Raw genomic sequence first — 17,938 nt, 5'->3', positions numbered from 1 at the left:
ATCACAAATTTGTTAGATTTAACGTGAGCTAGCATTCCTCTAAGTTCTGTGAATGTGTAACATGCCCTCTCCCATTTTATTGTATAGGAAACAAAATCTGTTTTTTTGTCCCCTTTGCTGTTATAAGGTGTCAGTCAAATACTAAATGTGAATGAGAAGTTTTTATAAAACATCAGAAATTCCTTGGCAAGTTACGTATTTCTTTAACTTTCATTGTTATACCGGTAACACACATCTATACATATCTATAAAATGTAATGATTCTCAACCCTTTACCTCCTTAGTTAGCTGCTTTACTAAGTTAACAAAGAGAACTCGTTAAAGCTGCTTATCTTGGAAACTGTGGAAATGAAGATCTTGTTTTAATGCACAAAAAATATAGTTCTGTCAACGCAGAAGTCTTATCAATTTAGTCTTTTAGGTAATATTTTTCAGGCTGCTTTTTTATTTTAATGTGACAGGTTTGCTTCTTTTTCTGTTTTGCACACATTCAGGGTGCTTTACAGATAAAATGCAAGTGTTTCTGTATTTCCACAGTGTGGAATGCTAGCAGACTGATTAACTCACGATAATGTAATCAGTCAATGGTGAGGATTAAACACAGGCAAAACACATTTACAGCCCCAGCTTCTTTGCAACTTGCTAGACCAAACTGTATGGAGTTTCATTAAATTAATCAAATGTATCTTAACTGTCTCTGCTTATTGTAAAGATTCCACTCCCAATCTTTTGTTTAATTGAATTTCCCCATTTTGCATTTAGTGTCCATAAAGAGCTGTGAACCATTCCACTGTATAAAATGCTATTTCAAATATTAGTTTGCTAACTCTTATTTTCGTTTATGCCACATAGGCCCTGGCTCATTTAGAAGCTTTCATTGACTTCAGTGAAGAGGAGAATATTGAAGATGGTGTTTTAAACCAAGGTAGATGTATTTACATATTTGCACTTATTCAGTGATTATCATAAAGACTAGATACAGTATATTGATTTGGGCAGAGACTGGGGCTGAGTCCTGTTTGGGGAAACAAAATCATGTTTTAGTAAAACTGATCTCATTTTGGAATGATTTTCAGGGCAACGAGCAGGTATTTAAGATAGTAGTTAAATGAAGAAAATGTTGATTGCATAATAGTCGGCTGCCTTTTTGTATTCAGGTTTATAGGTACACAGTGTAAAGAATCCTTAAGTAATTAATTATCTTATCTTACCAGTTGACAACTTCGTTAGGCAACTCCAGATGGAGATCAGCTCTCATTTACACGATAACCGTCGAGGTGAACGTCTGCGCAGTGGAGTGCATGTTGTTATTGCAGGAGAGGCCAATGCTGGCAAAAGCAGTCTTCTGAATGCCATTTGTAAGTATTTTTTTACTAAAATACTGCCATTATTTGTAAACTACAAGTGCTGATTACATGTGTTTAAAAAATGTTGGAAAATCTTGTCTTGTAGGTTTTGTGGTCTATGAGTTTATGCCATTTTTATTTGCCAGGTATCAATGTGGACATTTTTAGAATCTGATAGCACTCTTTTTTTTTTTTACTTTGAGGATTGGTTGGCAGGAACTAAATATTTGCCAACCATTATGAAGAAAACTCATTGCTGTTTTTTTTAAAAAAATCAAACCTTCAAACGTAATTGCATTATTATGCAATTAAGGCCAGACAGTAGAAAGAATTAGCCCTAAACATGGCTTTAATAAAAATAATATTCTAGGTGACCTCCCCGCTGCAGCCACCCACATCTATGCACCCATGCGGGAGCACCAGTCTCATTCAATTGATGCTCAAACTTGGCTACAACCACTGATGGTCTAAATCCTCAGCTTTCATGTCCATTATCCTCAGCCAAGGGGCAATATCAGGAAGGCAAGGAATAAAAATCGGGAGTGGTCTCCCCTAGAGTTCTCATATACTCAGATATGGTGATGAATACTTGAGGAGTAAACCGCAAGACAATGATTGGATTTTTATATAACATATTACATGTACATTAAAGAACCACCAACAACAAATCAAATTAATAATATATTGAACAATTGTTATAAAGGTAAAGTTGAATAAATCAGAATCTGCAGCTGGATGAATAAAAGGTAAAGTACCACTTACAGTTAACGGAAATCGCCCAAAAGTTGATAGAAATGTATGTTTTGTACCTAATACTTTTATGCAAAATTTGGTTGACCTAAGTGAACGCGTACTCATGTTATCGTGTTTACATACACACACACAAACATAATTCCAGAAATGGTATTTTCGGACTCGGAGGTCTAAAATGTTGAGAATCATCAAAATCTTGAAATGGAATTTTTGAAGGATTCCAGTACTTTCCCTAAATTTCGTATACGAGAAAGTCTGGGAGGTCTAAAAGGTCGAGATTCATCAAAATCTCAACATCAAATTTTTTGGTGATTACAATACTTTGTATATGACAAAGTAAAAAGCAAATACCCAATTCAGACTACAGCAGCCATAAAAAAAATTAGCAGGTACTTTTTTTTTTGTAAATCCTATAAGGAGGGAAGTTTCATTCACCTGATCTGACATGACTGGATGCGAGTGCCTGCTTAAAAGTAAACTAACTCCTAAAGAGAACAGACTAACACCACTGTGTTAAAAGAAAAAAGGAAATGAAATCAAGGGACAACAGAGATGTATCAAAAAGCAAAAGAACAGGAGAATATAAAAGACAATAGTATTTGAAAAACAAAGGGCAAAATGTATAAAAATGCAGTTGAATGTTTACAGCAGCATAAAAATGGACAATATGTCATGTGCCAATACAACTACAGTATTAACAAAAGTCATGCAGTTGCCCCATAAAAAGCATGAGAGTGAACATTGCTGTATTAACTTTATGACCTTCTGGAAACTCTTGAAGATTTGAGACTGGCCCAACAAGATCAATTCATGCAGAACTTTGACTTTTTATAGCTTTAGTGGATATATTGTTGATTCTAGCAGAGAAAAGGTCTGCTAGTGTGGCTCAACATGATTATCAGTGATATATGCTTACCAAGTCTGGTTAATTTCAACTTTAGGTGAGTATCATCTTAGCAATTATAAATCCCTACATGAAGATTTGTTTTGGCACAGGAAGGTAGTCGTCAAAGTTTGGTGAATTTAGACTACTGTTAGATATTAGGATTGCATAGAAGGCAATCCAGAATCACAAGTAAAGACATTAATGATAGTTTTTCAATTAAACATTCAAACCTCACAGCTCAACTGAAACGGATGTACTGTATGATGTTGGACATCGTAAGTTAGGAGCTTCTGTACTTTATAGCATGTCACAGAAAGAATTAGAAAATGATGTTATATGCATGAATAACATCTTGTTAATAAAACAAAGAGTAATAATGTACAAAATGTTTAGGCAGGTCTTTGCCTTTGTTAGTTTGACAGACGCAAGTAGGCATGCATTTTACATACCAGTTTTGACATCAGTAATATTAGAAGTGTGAACCAAGAATTCACAACACAAAACAAAATCGATGAATCCACTGATTTTGTAGCCATAATGTACGCTCATGCTCCTCAGTTAAGGTAAAAAGAGCGTATTTGGTTATCTGTCTGGATTACTGTGGTGGAAATGTTTGTGTAGTGTAATGTTGTACAGCATATTCATGCATATTGTAAATGAGAACTTAAATATTTAAATATTAATGTTATTCTGCTTAGTGTGGCTTCTCTTTAGGACAGGGGTGTGCAAAGCCATTCCTGGAGGGCCGCAGTGGCCGCGGGTTTTTATTCCAACCCAGTTGTTTAATTAGAAAACAATCCTTGCCAATAATTACATTTCATGGCTTTTTAGTGCTTTAACTCTGCTATGTCAAGTCATTCTCAAATCCTAGATTTTTTTTTCCATTCTAAAGATATCCAAATATTTTGAAGTGTAAAACGGATGGGTAATTCTCAATCCTTGACTTTTTTGTCTTCTCTTTCCTTCCAAGTATTTAATTAAACCAAATAGTGCATGATAAATACACACAGGCGTAAAGGGTAACAAGCAAAATGGATAACTGCTGGTTTCTTTTGTCATTTGCATCTTATTGCTAATAAGGAGCAATTAAAAACCAAGAATGCAGCTGTTTAAGACTTAAATAAGCAATAAGGGTTCAAAATCTTAACGAGGGAGATAACTAAAATGAAGCAGAAGTGTTTCTAGAGCAATTAGTGCTTCTTATTAAGCAATTGGGTTGGAACAAAAGCCTGCAGCCACTGCGGCCCTCCAGGAATGACTTTGCACATCCCTGCTTTAGGATAAGTAGGGTATTGCCTCCCATCTCCCAGAAGATGGCGCCATTCTGCTATAGTTAAATTGGCAGTAGGCACACCTGAACTTTTTAGCGTATTCTTAATATGTTTATAGCAAACTCATCTTAATCATCACGACATTACACACAGTGGCCTCCACGCAAAACCTCCGACAGGTAATGGTGCAGTTATTATAAATGACAGAGCCATAGCCACAAAAATAAACCCCAAAATTGTTTGTGAACACGTGAAAAATAAAAACAAAATAGCATTGCAATGTCCTTAATAAAATAATGCACAAAATACATGACAATAATAATAATAATGTTCAATTAATAACCAAAACACCAAGGAATTAGATACTCCGTAATGCGATGATAACTAAAAGTGTGTTAGAATTAGGAACCGTATTGAAGTTCTTCAGTGTGTGAAAACCTGGAATTAAATATCAAAGAGACAACATCATATATGAGAAAAAATAATTTTGTTAAGTTAAAGAGTACACAAATAATGGATGTACAGTCATGTGAAAAGAAAATACACCCAATGAAACGTTTTTTCTCTTTTTAACATATGTGGACATATCAAGATTAGATCTTCATTTAAACATTATCTTTAAATAAAGGTGATTTAATGGGAAAAAAACAGTGAAAATTTGACTTTGCAATAATTTATTCAACATAAAATGAACAGATGGTGCCATTTCTGTCTGTGGAAAAAGTAAGTATACACCCATGGCTATAATATCTGAAACTGCTCCTTCAACTACAGTAGGTATTTCATATAACTGCTTGCTAGTCTTTGACATCGGCTAGAAGAACGTTTTTCCCCTCTTCCATGCAGAATTAAAATTTCCATAGGATTCAGATTTTGGTATTGACATGGCAATTCCAAAAGCACTCCATTTCTTTCTTTCTTTTCAGTTTTTCCTTGGTGTATTTACTGACATGTGTAGGATTTTTGTGTTGTTGCAAGGTCCACCTTCTGACAGATGGTTTCACATTATCCTCAAGCACCCTCTGATACAATAAAGAACTCCTTGTGGATTCTATGACTTTGAGCTTCCCAGGCCTGACCATAACATTTCCACTACCATGCCTAACAGGAGTCATTGGGTTCTTCCGGTCAAATCTGTGTCCTTGGTTTTCACCGTGTCTTCTGGTTTTATGGCCAGATAACTTTCTTTTGCCTTGTCTTTCCAGAGCACATTGTTCCAGAAGTCCTGGTAATTATCTAGGTGTTCGTGAGCAAACTTTAGCCTTGCCTGATATTCTTTCTTGACAGAAAGGGTTTCTTTATAGCACACCTCCCATATACAGTAGATATAATTTGTGCGTCCTCTTTCTAATGGTAGACTTGTGCATTTTGACATCAACAATGAAATTCTGGGGATCTTAGTGACTTCTTTCAGCATTTTGTCTTCTACACACAGGCCAAACTTGCAAGAGCAGCCTGGCCTAGACAAAGTAGCAGTTGTTTGAAATCTTCTCCACTCGGAGGTGATCTTCCAGAGAGTGGAATGGTTTATTTCCAAATGTTTGGAGATCTTCTAAAATGTCATCCATTCTATAATCCTCTTTCTGAAGGCCATAGAGAGAGTTCTTTTGGTCTTGGCATGGTGATAGGACATACTTCAGCAGCAATGAGCAAACCAAACTAAATGTCTGAGGTTTATATAAGATAGGTTCAGACAACTCTCTAATGGTGTTCTGATCATATGCACTTGATCTGGTGCACCTAATTCTAATTTAAGATATTCAAGATAGTGTTAAATATAGGGGTGTACTTACTTTTTTTATTTCCAAAATTTGCTTTTATGTTTATATAAATTACAGTGAACTACAACAGTAAAATGAGGCATGATGTTTGTACTATCACTTTTATCTATAGATACTGTTTAAATAAAGGTCAAATCTTGATATGCTAAAAAAGAAAAAAATATATAATTGGGTGTACTTACTTTTTTATACAACTGTACGCAGAGTGAACACAAACTATCAAATTATCAAATTAACTGAAAGCAATACTGTTTTTTCTCCTTTTTCGTCATTTGGGTGGTTTCCAGTGATAGTAATGACAACTCTCCATCATTGTGTTTCTCTGCCTCGTTTCCTTCTCAGCAATAAGACTTTTCCATATTCATTCCCTACCACTGTATTCAGTGCAACACTTTCATGGAGCTGCTTTGAAGCCTTATCTGAATTTCACATCTTTTTCCTGAAGTGTTCTCTAAAACTGCAAAGTTGCTATTCTACAGTGGCACCTGAAGTCTTTGCCCATCTCAAGTGACGTTTGCATCTTTGTATGCCCATTCTTTCTTAAGGGGCTATGTCCCAGTGCACTTACTGTGTTGCCTTCTCTGTGTTTAATATTAGCAGGTTCCCAGTATCTTATTATATTGTAACTTTGTATTCTGGAGAAATAATGTAGTCTTTCTCTCAATCGGCTTTGATGCCTGAATAACATATTGGTGTAGCCTCACTTTTAGATTACCAGTTGAGGTTGATGGATTGAATTGCATCCTCTTTTGCAGCTCAGAGAAAATTTTCTTCTTGGATATTATCTTCATTTAGCAGGGTATACTGTTTCCTGGCTGTCCTATGTATCCTGATTTTTTTTTTTAAACTCTTATGGCCTCTGGCTATTCCTTCCCTTGTCATGTATCATTGTCGAGTCTGTCCTGCCCCTTGTCCACTGAATGATCTATAACAGGCAACTTCATATAACATCAATAAAAAAGACTCGTAGTTCAGCTCTCTGAGGGTGAGGGATGATGAAATGTGGCCACCCACTTGCACCACCAGAAGTATATTTGAATTTTTTTTTTTATATTTCGGTTGTAATACACATAATGGATTGTTTGTTCAGTTACAGTCTCATGGGCCACAATTTAATTATTGATATTTTCTTCATAAAAGGCTATCAAAAATACAGCCTCGATTTTAAAACCTTTGGTCTAGCTGCCTCTGGGACAATTAATGTTACATTAAGATTAAATCTGGAAATTCTTCTGAGGGTGTTGCAGGAACAAATCGCTCCATAGGTATAATGTTTTCTGGTTCCTAACTGTTTGATAACTCATTGAATTATCTAGAAAGCGAATCAGTCCTGAAGATTTTTTTTTCTCCAGTTCAAAAAGAATTAACAAAGTTAAATCATCTGAAGAAAAGGGGCAATGGCATTCACCCATTTTGCCAATTTAAGACAGATGAGGTTTTTGTGAAGGAATTATGAAAGCCGTTGATGCCATTCTTCCAAATTTAGTTTGTTAGCAATTCCTTAAACCCCACATTATAATTTTCTTCAGTGGAAGTCATTGTCCTAGATAGGAAGGCACATGGATGGATCTTCCCAGTGTCTGGGAACCTCTGAGACAGTATTGCCCACACTCCCACTCTGAAGGCATCAACATCCCACTTGAATGGTAAGAAACTGTCTGGATGCTGTAAGACAGTGGCTGAAGTAAATATACTGCTCAAAAAAATTAAAGGAACGCTTTTTAATCAGAGTAAAGCATCAAGTCAGTGAAACTTCTGGGATATTGATCTGGTCAGTTAAGTAGCAGAGGGGGTTGTTAATCAGTTTCAGCTGCTTTGGTGGTTAAATACAAGATGGGCTGCTGCATTGTGGACCATTTGCAGCAGCTTTATAGCACATGCACGTACTCCTGCCAGAAGTGAGTTGCAGTAGTCCAGACATGACAAGACCAAAACCTTGACCAGAAGTTGTGCTGCATACTCTGTTAGATAAGGTCTGATCTTACCGATGTTGTACAGCGTGAACCTGCATGAAAGAGAAACAGTAAAAATGATGTCAGATAAAGATAGCTGGTCATCAGTCACCACCCCAAGGTTGTGTACCAACTTGGCAGGCATTAACGACAGTGAGCCAAGCTGTACAGAGATGGGGAGTTGAACAGATTGGCTGGCTGGGATCACGAGAAGCTTGGTTTTTGCCAGGTTGACCTGTCAATGGTGGTTATTCATCCCAGTTGAGATATCAGCAAGACATGTAGAGACTCTAGCTGATACCGTATTGTCCTCCAGAGAGAACGACAGGTACAGCTGTGTATCATTCGAATAACACTGATAGGAAAATCCATGGGATTGGATGATGGAGGCCAGCGATGTGGTGTACAGAGGGAAAAGTAGAGGACTCTGCACCAATCCTTGCAGTACACCTGTGCATGTCTGGTGTGCCTTTGACAACTCTCCTCACCAGAACACACTCTAGGATCTGCCCGAGATGTTGGACTCGGACCATTTGAGAGCAGTCCTAATGATGCCAAGGTCAGAGACGGTGTCAAAGAAAGGTGTCGTGATTGACAGTGTCAAAGGCAGAGGAGAGACCTAGCCTGAATTGTTAACATGGAATGGACCGATTGTTGGTTTTTTGAAAAGTGGGATTATCAGAGTGTGGCTAGGTTCACTTTTATATAATCATCCTCTGTTTTGGATCAATAAGGCATATATGTTCCCTTTATGCAGAGAATTCCTAAACAAGGGGCTAACTGTGCAATAATAATGTACGGTGTGTCTGCAGTTACAACGATTTCTGTATACTGAAAGCTCTATATATTCAGAAGGCAACACTTTTGCCAGACAACAAGAAATCACAGAGGTAGAATCTTTTGAAGAAAGTTCCAAAAATAGCTTTTGCTCTAACACATAATTCTCTCAGTGCTGCAATTAATTGTTGGGGAGTGTTGTTCTAACCAAGGGAGCCTTAAAGTAAGTTTTGGCTCCAAAGTTTCCGATACAAATAAATGTATTTCGTCAACATGGAGACTTTCTGACTGAAGACACGTATATGACCAAACTATTGCCAATTTGCTCCCCATCAACAATAGTAATTTTTACTTGTACTTTAAAGGACTTTTACGTATTTGTAATTGTTTCAGTAATCTTGTAGTAATGAATTTCTCTGCTATGCTGAGCCTGAGCCAACAGAGCCATAACATCTAAAATAATATTGACCTTTATGCAGTTATTAGCTAAGGAACCACTAAATTGTTCAGTTGCAAAGGCTCTAACTGAGGTAGATATGCTGTTCTCAGTTTACGGTGATTAAAAATGCATAACCCCCTCTAATACGCACCGCTTACATTCCCCTTTAGTTCATTCCTTCATTTCTTCTTACTAGTAATTTTGAAGTACAATTCAGTTTCATTACTCTCAGAATTTTCTAGTTTTACAATACTTATGTGACATCTTATCTGCTGAGCCGAGTATTTGTTCAATCCTAATGTACCACTGGTGTAGTGATGTACAAAATGGTTATTTTTAGTGATTGGTTCATTTTGTTCAGTTCACCAAAATGATTTGATTCTTTGAATCACTGATTCATTCACTTCAAAAACAACAAATTATATTCTAGTTTAACAACTGTGTAGCAGCTTTAACCACCACACAATATAAAATGCAAGGAACGAAATAAATAATTGACTAATAATAATCCTCTTTATTGAATTTTGACAATAAAAAAAATTCAGTAATACAGTAGAAAAGCAAAAAAGTCATGCAATAGAATCTTAGAATACTGCACAAATCACAAGAAAACATTTGAGAACATTGAAATATGACTAAATAAAGTTTTTTTCAGTTTTGGATTAATCTGCTGCAATTTTCTTCTTTTATATTCTGTCCTTTCTGATGCAATCTACCATACATATATCATCAGTGAACTGAGCTGCAATTCAGTGTACTGCGAGTCTCTTGTCTGCATTTAATTACACAAGCGGTTTCTTTCAGTTAAGTTGTTCAGTGTACTGTACTGTGAGTCACTTGTCTGCAGTTCATGAACGAACTTTCAATGGTTCTCCAGATCAGTAAGGGGCATTCAATGGTTCATTCAATCAGTCAGTGTACTGAGGCAGTCATAGTCACACAGTCAAAGTGAACTGATCATTGGCTAGATTTTGCTGAAACAGTTCACTGTATGGAAAAAATTAAGCAAGACTTGCACAGATGGTCAACCCTCCATCTCACTTTAGCTGGAAGAATTAACGTTGTTAAGATGAATATCCTTCCTAACCTTCTCTTTTGATTTCAAAACATGCCACTATACATCAATAAATCATTCTCTAAGCAATTAGATTCAACCATAACCTCATTTATTTGTAACCTAAAACATTCACGTATCCAAAGAGCGACCCTACAAAGACCTAAGGCAGAAGGTGGCATGGCTCTACCTAACTTTCAGTTTTACTACTGGGCAGGAAATATACAAGCTATATAGACCTGAACACAAATAGATGAACATACACAGGCGTGGTCTGCAATAGAAATAAAATCCTGCAGTACTTCTCTATATTCCCTGCTTTGTACCCCAATAAATGCAAGTTATTGCCAATATACTAATAACCCAATTGTGCTTCATTCACTCAGGACATGGAACCAATGTAGAAAGCATTTTAAGATGGAGAATCTTTTATCTGTGGCACCGCTGCATGGGAACCACCTTTTTCAACCCTCGCAAACATATGCAGTTTTTAATATCTGGAAAACATTTGGGATTAAATTGCTTAGAGATCTTTATATAGACAACATCTTTGCATCCTATGAACAATTACATTCCAAATTTAATTTTTCAGTAACACATTTCTTTCACTATCTTCAAATTAGAAACTTTGTCAAACAGAACCTGCCGATTTTCCCCATCTCCCACCTTTCTCTATGCTGGAAAAAATATTGCTGAGTCTCGAGGACTCAAGACAGCATTTCTGCAATATATAAAAATATTTTACAGTCCCTCTCTTTCAAAGATCCAAGAGAACAATGGGAAAAGGATTTCTCACTCAACATATCAGAAAAGGAGTGGAAGGTAGCAATGCAGAGAATTAATTCGAGCTCCATATGAGCAAAGCATACAATTATTCAGCTCAAAATTATATATCAAGCACATCTGTCTCAGTTGAAATTGTCCAAAATGTTTTGAGGGCGAGATCCAACCTGCGAATGTTGCAATCAAGCTCCAGCCTCACTGGGTCACATGTTTTGGGCCTGCACCAAATTAACATCTTTTTGGACCAAAATCTTTAAATGCCTTTCAGACAGCCTTGGTGTCACAATCCCTCCTAATCCACTAACAGCTGTGTTTGGTGTTCTTCCAGATGGGCTTAAAGTGAAGAAGAACAAACAAACTGTGGTTGCCTTCACTACACTATTGGCACACAGACTTATTTTGCTAAACTGGAAGAATCCTAGCTCTCCTCTTTTAAGTCAGTGGGTAACTGATGTTTTATATTATTTAAAATTGGAAAAAATCAAATTCTCACTTAAAGGATCTGTGCAGAACTTTTTCAAAACCTGGCAGGATCTAATCAATAATATTTTAGAATAAGTTCTTAAAGCACTGAGGAAGTAGATTCTCTCCCTATTTCTTTTTCTTCTTCATTTATCTGTATCCACCTATTAAACTCTTCAATTTATTTATTTTTAGTATTTTTAAGTTTTAGTCCATTTACCATGCTGTCTTTCTCAGTAGTGGGAGTTGATTTGTTTTCAATCTTTTTTTTTTTTGTAAAAATTGATCTATTTGTATGGAATGATTACAATAAAATCAGTAAAATTAAAACAAAAATAAATAAAAAAAAAAGAAACAGTTCACTGATGAGGTTATTTCCTGAAGGCAGCAGCCAATTAAGTGAAGTTAAGATGATAGCTCCCAACTGTCGCGGAATGCTATATAAATTGAAGCATGCACTGCACATGCCTCGAAAAGATTCATTCTTTAATGTCAGTGAACCTTTACATTCATTTAGAGTCCAAGACGAGTACAAAAGAACTAGTTTGTTCGTTCACTGCACATCACTACTCTGGTCGTAATCAGTGCTTATGATACTACCTCCCCCACAGAGGGAATATCCACTAGCATTATCAGTTCCTCAGGGTGCTCTTTTCACCTCTCTTACCAACACCACTGAGAAACACAACAGCTCCTCCACCACTCCGAGATCACAATTCTAATTAGGAACACAGATTGTTATAGCTAAACAAATTACAGCATTTGTCACATTTACCCATTTAAATTATATTTCTGCATATTTCTTACATACTGTATTAAGGAGAGTTTTGTAATTTAGGAATGCTTAATACTAATGAGGATGCATATTTTGTGTTTAATTGTCATGAGGTTTTATGATGCAGTTTTTAGGTGTGCTCAAGCCTAGGCTCTGAGGCTAGTGATCTGCACCAGGAATGGGAATCCCGTAAAAGCCAAAAGTGACTCTACTCCATTGGGCCTTTGAGCAAGGTCCTTAACCTACAATTGCTTCATCCTGGGTATAACGTTAATCCGCATCCAGCCCTGCAAGCAGGTCCACCAACTTACAGAGAAATGTTGGGGGTTGGTGAAGGATTGGCACTCCAGCCACTGTAAAACACCTTACACTGTTCCAGAGTAGCGCTGAGGTGTCATTCACTGCACTCGGGTCCTAAATCAGGTGGTTCATTATGTGGTGGGTGTGACAACAATAGCGCATGCTCCCAACCTCTCATCTCTCAAGTCTAGAAAACCTGCATTATTTTCCATCTTTCTACATGTAAATTTAAGTATGTACAGTATACACTCAATATTAAGATAACAAAAGTTCTTATGTTATTCTTTAATGATCAGAACAAACTTCATTGTCTAATTTTACTTTAAATTTCTTATTTGTGCCTTGAGCATCGGAAAGTATCTATATAAATAAAATTCATTATTATTATGCTTAAATTAATTGACTTTGATTGTAGTGTATTTGTAGTTTAATACTAGCAGATATACAGTACCTGCTAGAAGCAAGAACGGATTGCCGTAAGCGTTGAACAGCCTTGTGATGCATTGACTTTAAATATAAAGATTGACTGAAATTAAGTCATAAGTAAAATATTTGGTGGAAAAAATATGCCTAGTGAGCTGTTCTTTTGTTTTCTTTAAACATCAGTTGGACCAATCTCTTTATCAAGGAAAGGCATCATTGGCCATTCTTAGTTAAGTCATCTTCCTTCCTTCCATTTTTTTTAAATCTTAAGTTCATTTTGCTGCTAATAGCAATCATTATTTAGTAAGGCTGTTTCTTCCTAATTTATTATGACACAAAGCAATTTCTATCCAGTCTCCTCCTCCTCTGAGAAAATTATCAAAGTATTGTTTATACAAGACTGCATTACTACACCTACATCTTGATAAGTTATCTGCCCCATTGTTTGCTGCCTTGCTATTTGTTCCTTGCTGTTAATTGCCTGATGAATTAGGAGCCTTCAACCTTAACAAGCAAGTAACTAAAGCAAAAAAAATAGCAAATATGTTAGGAGCTAAATCATTTTTTTGCATTTAAAGCAACAACAACAGAAATTATCTTTGTGACTTTAATAGAAGAGTAACAAGCACACTTTTAGTAATTCCTGCAGTTGCATACTGGAAGCATAGAAGCCATCTTATTAAACAAAGAATTTCCTTAATGGGGCAAAAGTGAGATATAAACATGAGTGAGAACAAAAACCTTACAACCAACTGTTTGTCTGTCCACAGTAAATTTACAGCTGCATTTAAAATATCATCAAATTCATATGAAAAAGGAAAACGTTTTCCCAAGTATGCATTTGACTCACACATACCTTTTAAATATAAAGCTGCCTGTCCAAAGGGAGGAAGATCTTGGAAGTATTTCTACTAAAGCATACATCAGCCTTTAATTTTGTTACTTGAAGACCCCAACATTAATTTGCATTTAGCTTCAAAACAATATTTTGTATTTAGCATCTGTCATTCCTTCTACTTCTTCTTGACTGTTTTTCTGTCCTTACCTATTAGTTTCTCCAATTGATACTTTAATGTATCAGAAGATCTAAATTTTCCTCTTTTCTTCCTTAAAAAAGTTATTCTATACATTAGTCTGATATGTATAATTCAGTTAAAGGCAACCACACACAGTGTATTATAATACAATACAATACAGTTTATTTTTGTATAGCCCAAAATCACACAGGAAGTGCCGCAATGGGCTTTAACAGGCCCTGCCTCTTGACAGCCCTCCAGCCTTGACTCTCTAAGAAGACAAGGAAAAACTCCCAAAAAAACCTAGCAGGGAAAAATGGAAGAAACCTTAGGAAAGGCAGTTCAAAGAGAGACCCCTTTCCAGGTAGATTGGGCGTGCAGTGGGTGTCAAAAGAAGGGGGTCAATACAATACAGTACAGTACACAGAACAATTTCTCAATATAGTAAGAAATAAAAAAAAATATATATATAAATTTTAGAAGTACAGAGCAGAATTTAACAGTAGATGATATATCCCATAATAAGATTTGTATTTGTATAGATTTATTATACTTATTATAATTTATTATACTGAAGTTAAGGGATACACATTTTTATGTATTACATGTGTGATAGATTAAGGTCTCCGTGACCCCTTGAACCCTCAGACTAGACGTCAGACACCAGGTAAAAGTCCAAATAATGGTTTTATTATTAATAATAATAATAATAATAATAGTGCACAAAGCACCCTCCTCTCCACAATACTCAATAATAATAATAATAAACAATAATCCTCCACACTCCCAGACGCGTTGCCACCCTTCCACCCAGCTCAGCTCGACGTCTGGGATTTCCCATAGTCCTTTTATATTCCCTGACCCGGAAGTGTTTCCCATCCTACAGTCCATGTGATTTCTTATCACTTCCGGGTCAGATAAAAAGTCCTTTTCTTCAACCCGGAACTTGCCTACGACGAACTTCCGGGTTATAGGGCACAAACAACTCTCTGGGCCTCCCTGCAGCGTCATCTGTTGGCCCCTGTGATATCCAGCAGGGCTGTAAAGGAAAACTCCATTGTCCATGATTCCCTGCTGGTATTCGGGGCACTTCCATGCAGCAGGGACAGTTCCATCTGGCGGCCTGGGGGTGTTGGCCAGGGTGACAGGCCGGCCATATCCCACACATGTAAACATATGCAGTTAATGGCCACCATATTAGGTACACTTGGCTGTTAATATAAATAGTCAGTGCCAGTCATTTGGCTACAGCTCAGTATATACAGGCATGGTCAAGAATTTATGTTGTTCTTCAGCCAAACATTAAACTGGTGATGATGTATGGTCTTAGCGACCATGATCTGGGGCCCTTGTGCACTTCAGTCAAACAGAACAGCTACAAATTCTCAAAATAACAGAGTTTTACAGTGCATCATACCTCATGCACTTCAGAGGAGGACATCTACCTCAAGTTAAGCATGTTTGGACCTGGCCAGTACTTGGATGGGAAACCATCAAGGAAAAAGTTTGGGTTGCTACTGGAAGAGGTGTTGGTGTGACCATCATGGAGTGCTCACCCTGCATCCTTAATGTGGATCCTAATGTCTCAGTGCAGTGATGGTGACACTGTGCTGCAAAAATAGTGCCATCCTTCAGATGAGACATAAAATCGAGGTCCTAACTCTCTGTGGTCATAAAAGATTCCTGAGCATCCTTCATAAAGAGCAGGGTGTATCCTGATGTCCTGGTTAAATTGCCTTCCATGGCCTAGTCATTCTGGCCCCTTTATCATCCCCTGCCTGTAATTGAGTATCTCTTTCTCACACCACTTCACCACCTCCAAACTGCTGCTGCTAGTGGTGGTTGAAGTGCCTCCCTACACTCTATTTAAAATGCTTTGAGTACTGAGAAAAGCACTATATAAATGTAAAGAATTATTATTATAATAATAATTATTATTATTATGATTACCATAAAGTAGATAAGCCCCAGTAGCAGCAGACAGCTAACTGAAGAAAGATAATACTACAGTAGTAAAGTAATCACCAAACGTGGACCTGTTGCCTGGTCAGACAAATCTCAATATCTGTTGTAACCTGCAGTTGGAAGGTTCAGAACTTTGTGTAAATTCTGAATCAGGGGGTCATTCATGCCTTATAATACAGGCTAAGGTGGTTGTTTCTTGGCACACTTAATACAAGTTAAGCACGATTTGAATGGCATAACATACCTGAACATTGTCATTAACTACGAACATATGTTTTTTATGACTACAGCATACTTTTTTAATGGATAATGTGCCATATTATAAAGCATGCATCACCTCAAGCTGTTTCCACGAACATGATAACAGCTTATGCTTACCTGAGTGGCCTTTAAACAGGCCCCAGGTCTCAATTTAATAGAGTACTTTTTAAAGTTTCATTGATATTATAAGTAAAAAGTAAACTCAAGTATTCAGTTAATAATGTATTTCAAGCATTAATGTTTTGTATTAAACTCTCACCATATCTTCCAGTTCCAAAAGCTTGTGAAGGGATAGCCAGTATAAAATAGTCCTTTATATATGGTTTATTAAGCATTGATATTTTCTGCATTAAGGGCCAGCTAGTAGAGCTCCACCAGATTTTGTGCAAAATAAGTAATAAGCTTCTCTTAGTTGTTTAAAATGTTCACAGCAACCCTCAGCTTTGTCATCTTAAACAGCTTTTGTCAAATTTTCTATCATATGTTCAATGTAGTTACTTATCGAGAAAAATATTGCTTCTTGCAGTATGTGAAAAGGTGTTCCTGCTGGGTGCTACAATCCCGTTTCAGCTTCAGGGTCAGTAATAATGGAACAATCAACCCTGTAGTTTCCTCTCCTTGAGTGTGGTCATGTGGCATCAATGTCATTGCCCATATAAAATGTTGTTTTTTTTTGTTTTTTTTTTAATTGTGTGTTTGCACTTCCCGCTCAAGCTTTTCCCATTTCAAGGTAATAAAGCACACAGTGGTGAAGAGGTACAAGAAGTCCAGTACTATTTGCTCCCTTAAAGGAAGGCACAGTAATTTGAAGAAAAACAAATGAGGTCAATATCAGGAATGCATCATTTACAAGATATTACAGTATAGAAGTTGTGAGCGATGGCCAGCAGTTTATCCCGGCCAACACCCCCAGGCCACTAGAGGGAGTCCTCCCTGCAACATGGAGATGCCCCGAATTCCAGCAGGGCATCATGGACAATGGAGTTTTACTGCACAGCCCTGCTGGATACCTTTTGTTGCCACCAGGGGATGCTGCAGGGAGACACAATCATTTCTATTATAGCCCGGAAGTACTCGCTAGTCACGGGGACGGAAAAGAAAGGAAGTACTTCCGGACAGAAGAAAAAGGAGAGTTTTCCACCTGACCCGGAAGTGCTATGAAATCACATGGACTGAGGGACAGAAGCACTTCCAGGTCAAGGAATATAAAAGGACTGTGGGGAAACCCAGGCAGACTGAGCTGGAGTTGGGAGGGAGTGTGACAGAGCTGCTGGGTGGAGTGGAGGATTGTGTTTATAATTGATTGCATTGATTTATTATTGAGTATTGTGGGAGTGGAGGTGCTTTGTGCACATTATTATTATAATAAATTTAATATTAGGACTTTTACCTGATGTTTGGGCGTGTTGTCTGCGGGTTCAGGGGTCGACAGGGACCCATATTCCCACAATATATATATATATGTATTGTGAGACTTGGTCCAAACACCATCAGACAAACATCAGCAGTTTATAAAACACACGTTTATTTATAATAAAGTTTTCACACAACACACCGTGCTTCCAGCACCAGTCACTCTGAACACAGGCCTCTCCCAACATCCATGGGCCGCCTTTCCTCCTCCTGGCACTGGAGCTTCATCCTGCTCCAGCTCCTGACTCTAGCTCCCTGACTGTAGGAAGGCGGCCCCATTT

The 17,938-nt window shown here is 37.2% G+C and overlaps 2 protein-coding genes across 2 annotated transcripts in view; both read left to right on the top strand.

Moving 5' to 3' along the window:
- The window catches only part of LOC114662864 (tRNA modification GTPase GTPBP3, mitochondrial), a 110,360-nt gene that overhangs the window by 73,510 nt on the left and 18,912 nt on the right, over positions 1–17,938 (top strand). Inside the window, exons 5-6 of the mRNA XM_028816570.2 lie at positions 853–925; positions 1,215–1,358. Of these exons, the coding sequence (XP_028672403.1) occupies positions 853–925; positions 1,215–1,358 (217 nt within the window). The remainder of the gene's footprint in view (positions 1–852; positions 926–1,214; positions 1,359–17,938) is intronic.
- Positions 1–17,938, top strand: part of gtpbp3 (GTP binding protein 3, mitochondrial) — a 62,953-nt gene that overhangs the window by 33,800 nt on the left and 11,215 nt on the right. Inside the window, exons 5-6 of the mRNA XM_051935429.1 lie at positions 853–925; positions 1,215–1,358. Coding sequence (XP_051791389.1) covers positions 853–925; positions 1,215–1,358 — 217 coding nt within the window. The remainder of the gene's footprint in view (positions 1–852; positions 926–1,214; positions 1,359–17,938) is intronic.

This window comes from Erpetoichthys calabaricus, chromosome 12 (assembly GCF_900747795.2).
Source record: "Erpetoichthys calabaricus chromosome 12, fErpCal1.3, whole genome shotgun sequence".
Lineage (NCBI taxonomy): Eukaryota > Metazoa > Chordata > Cladistia > Polypteriformes > Polypteridae > Erpetoichthys > Erpetoichthys calabaricus.
Note: the sequence above shows the minus strand (reverse complement) of the source record. Positions and strands in the feature narration are given on the sequence as shown.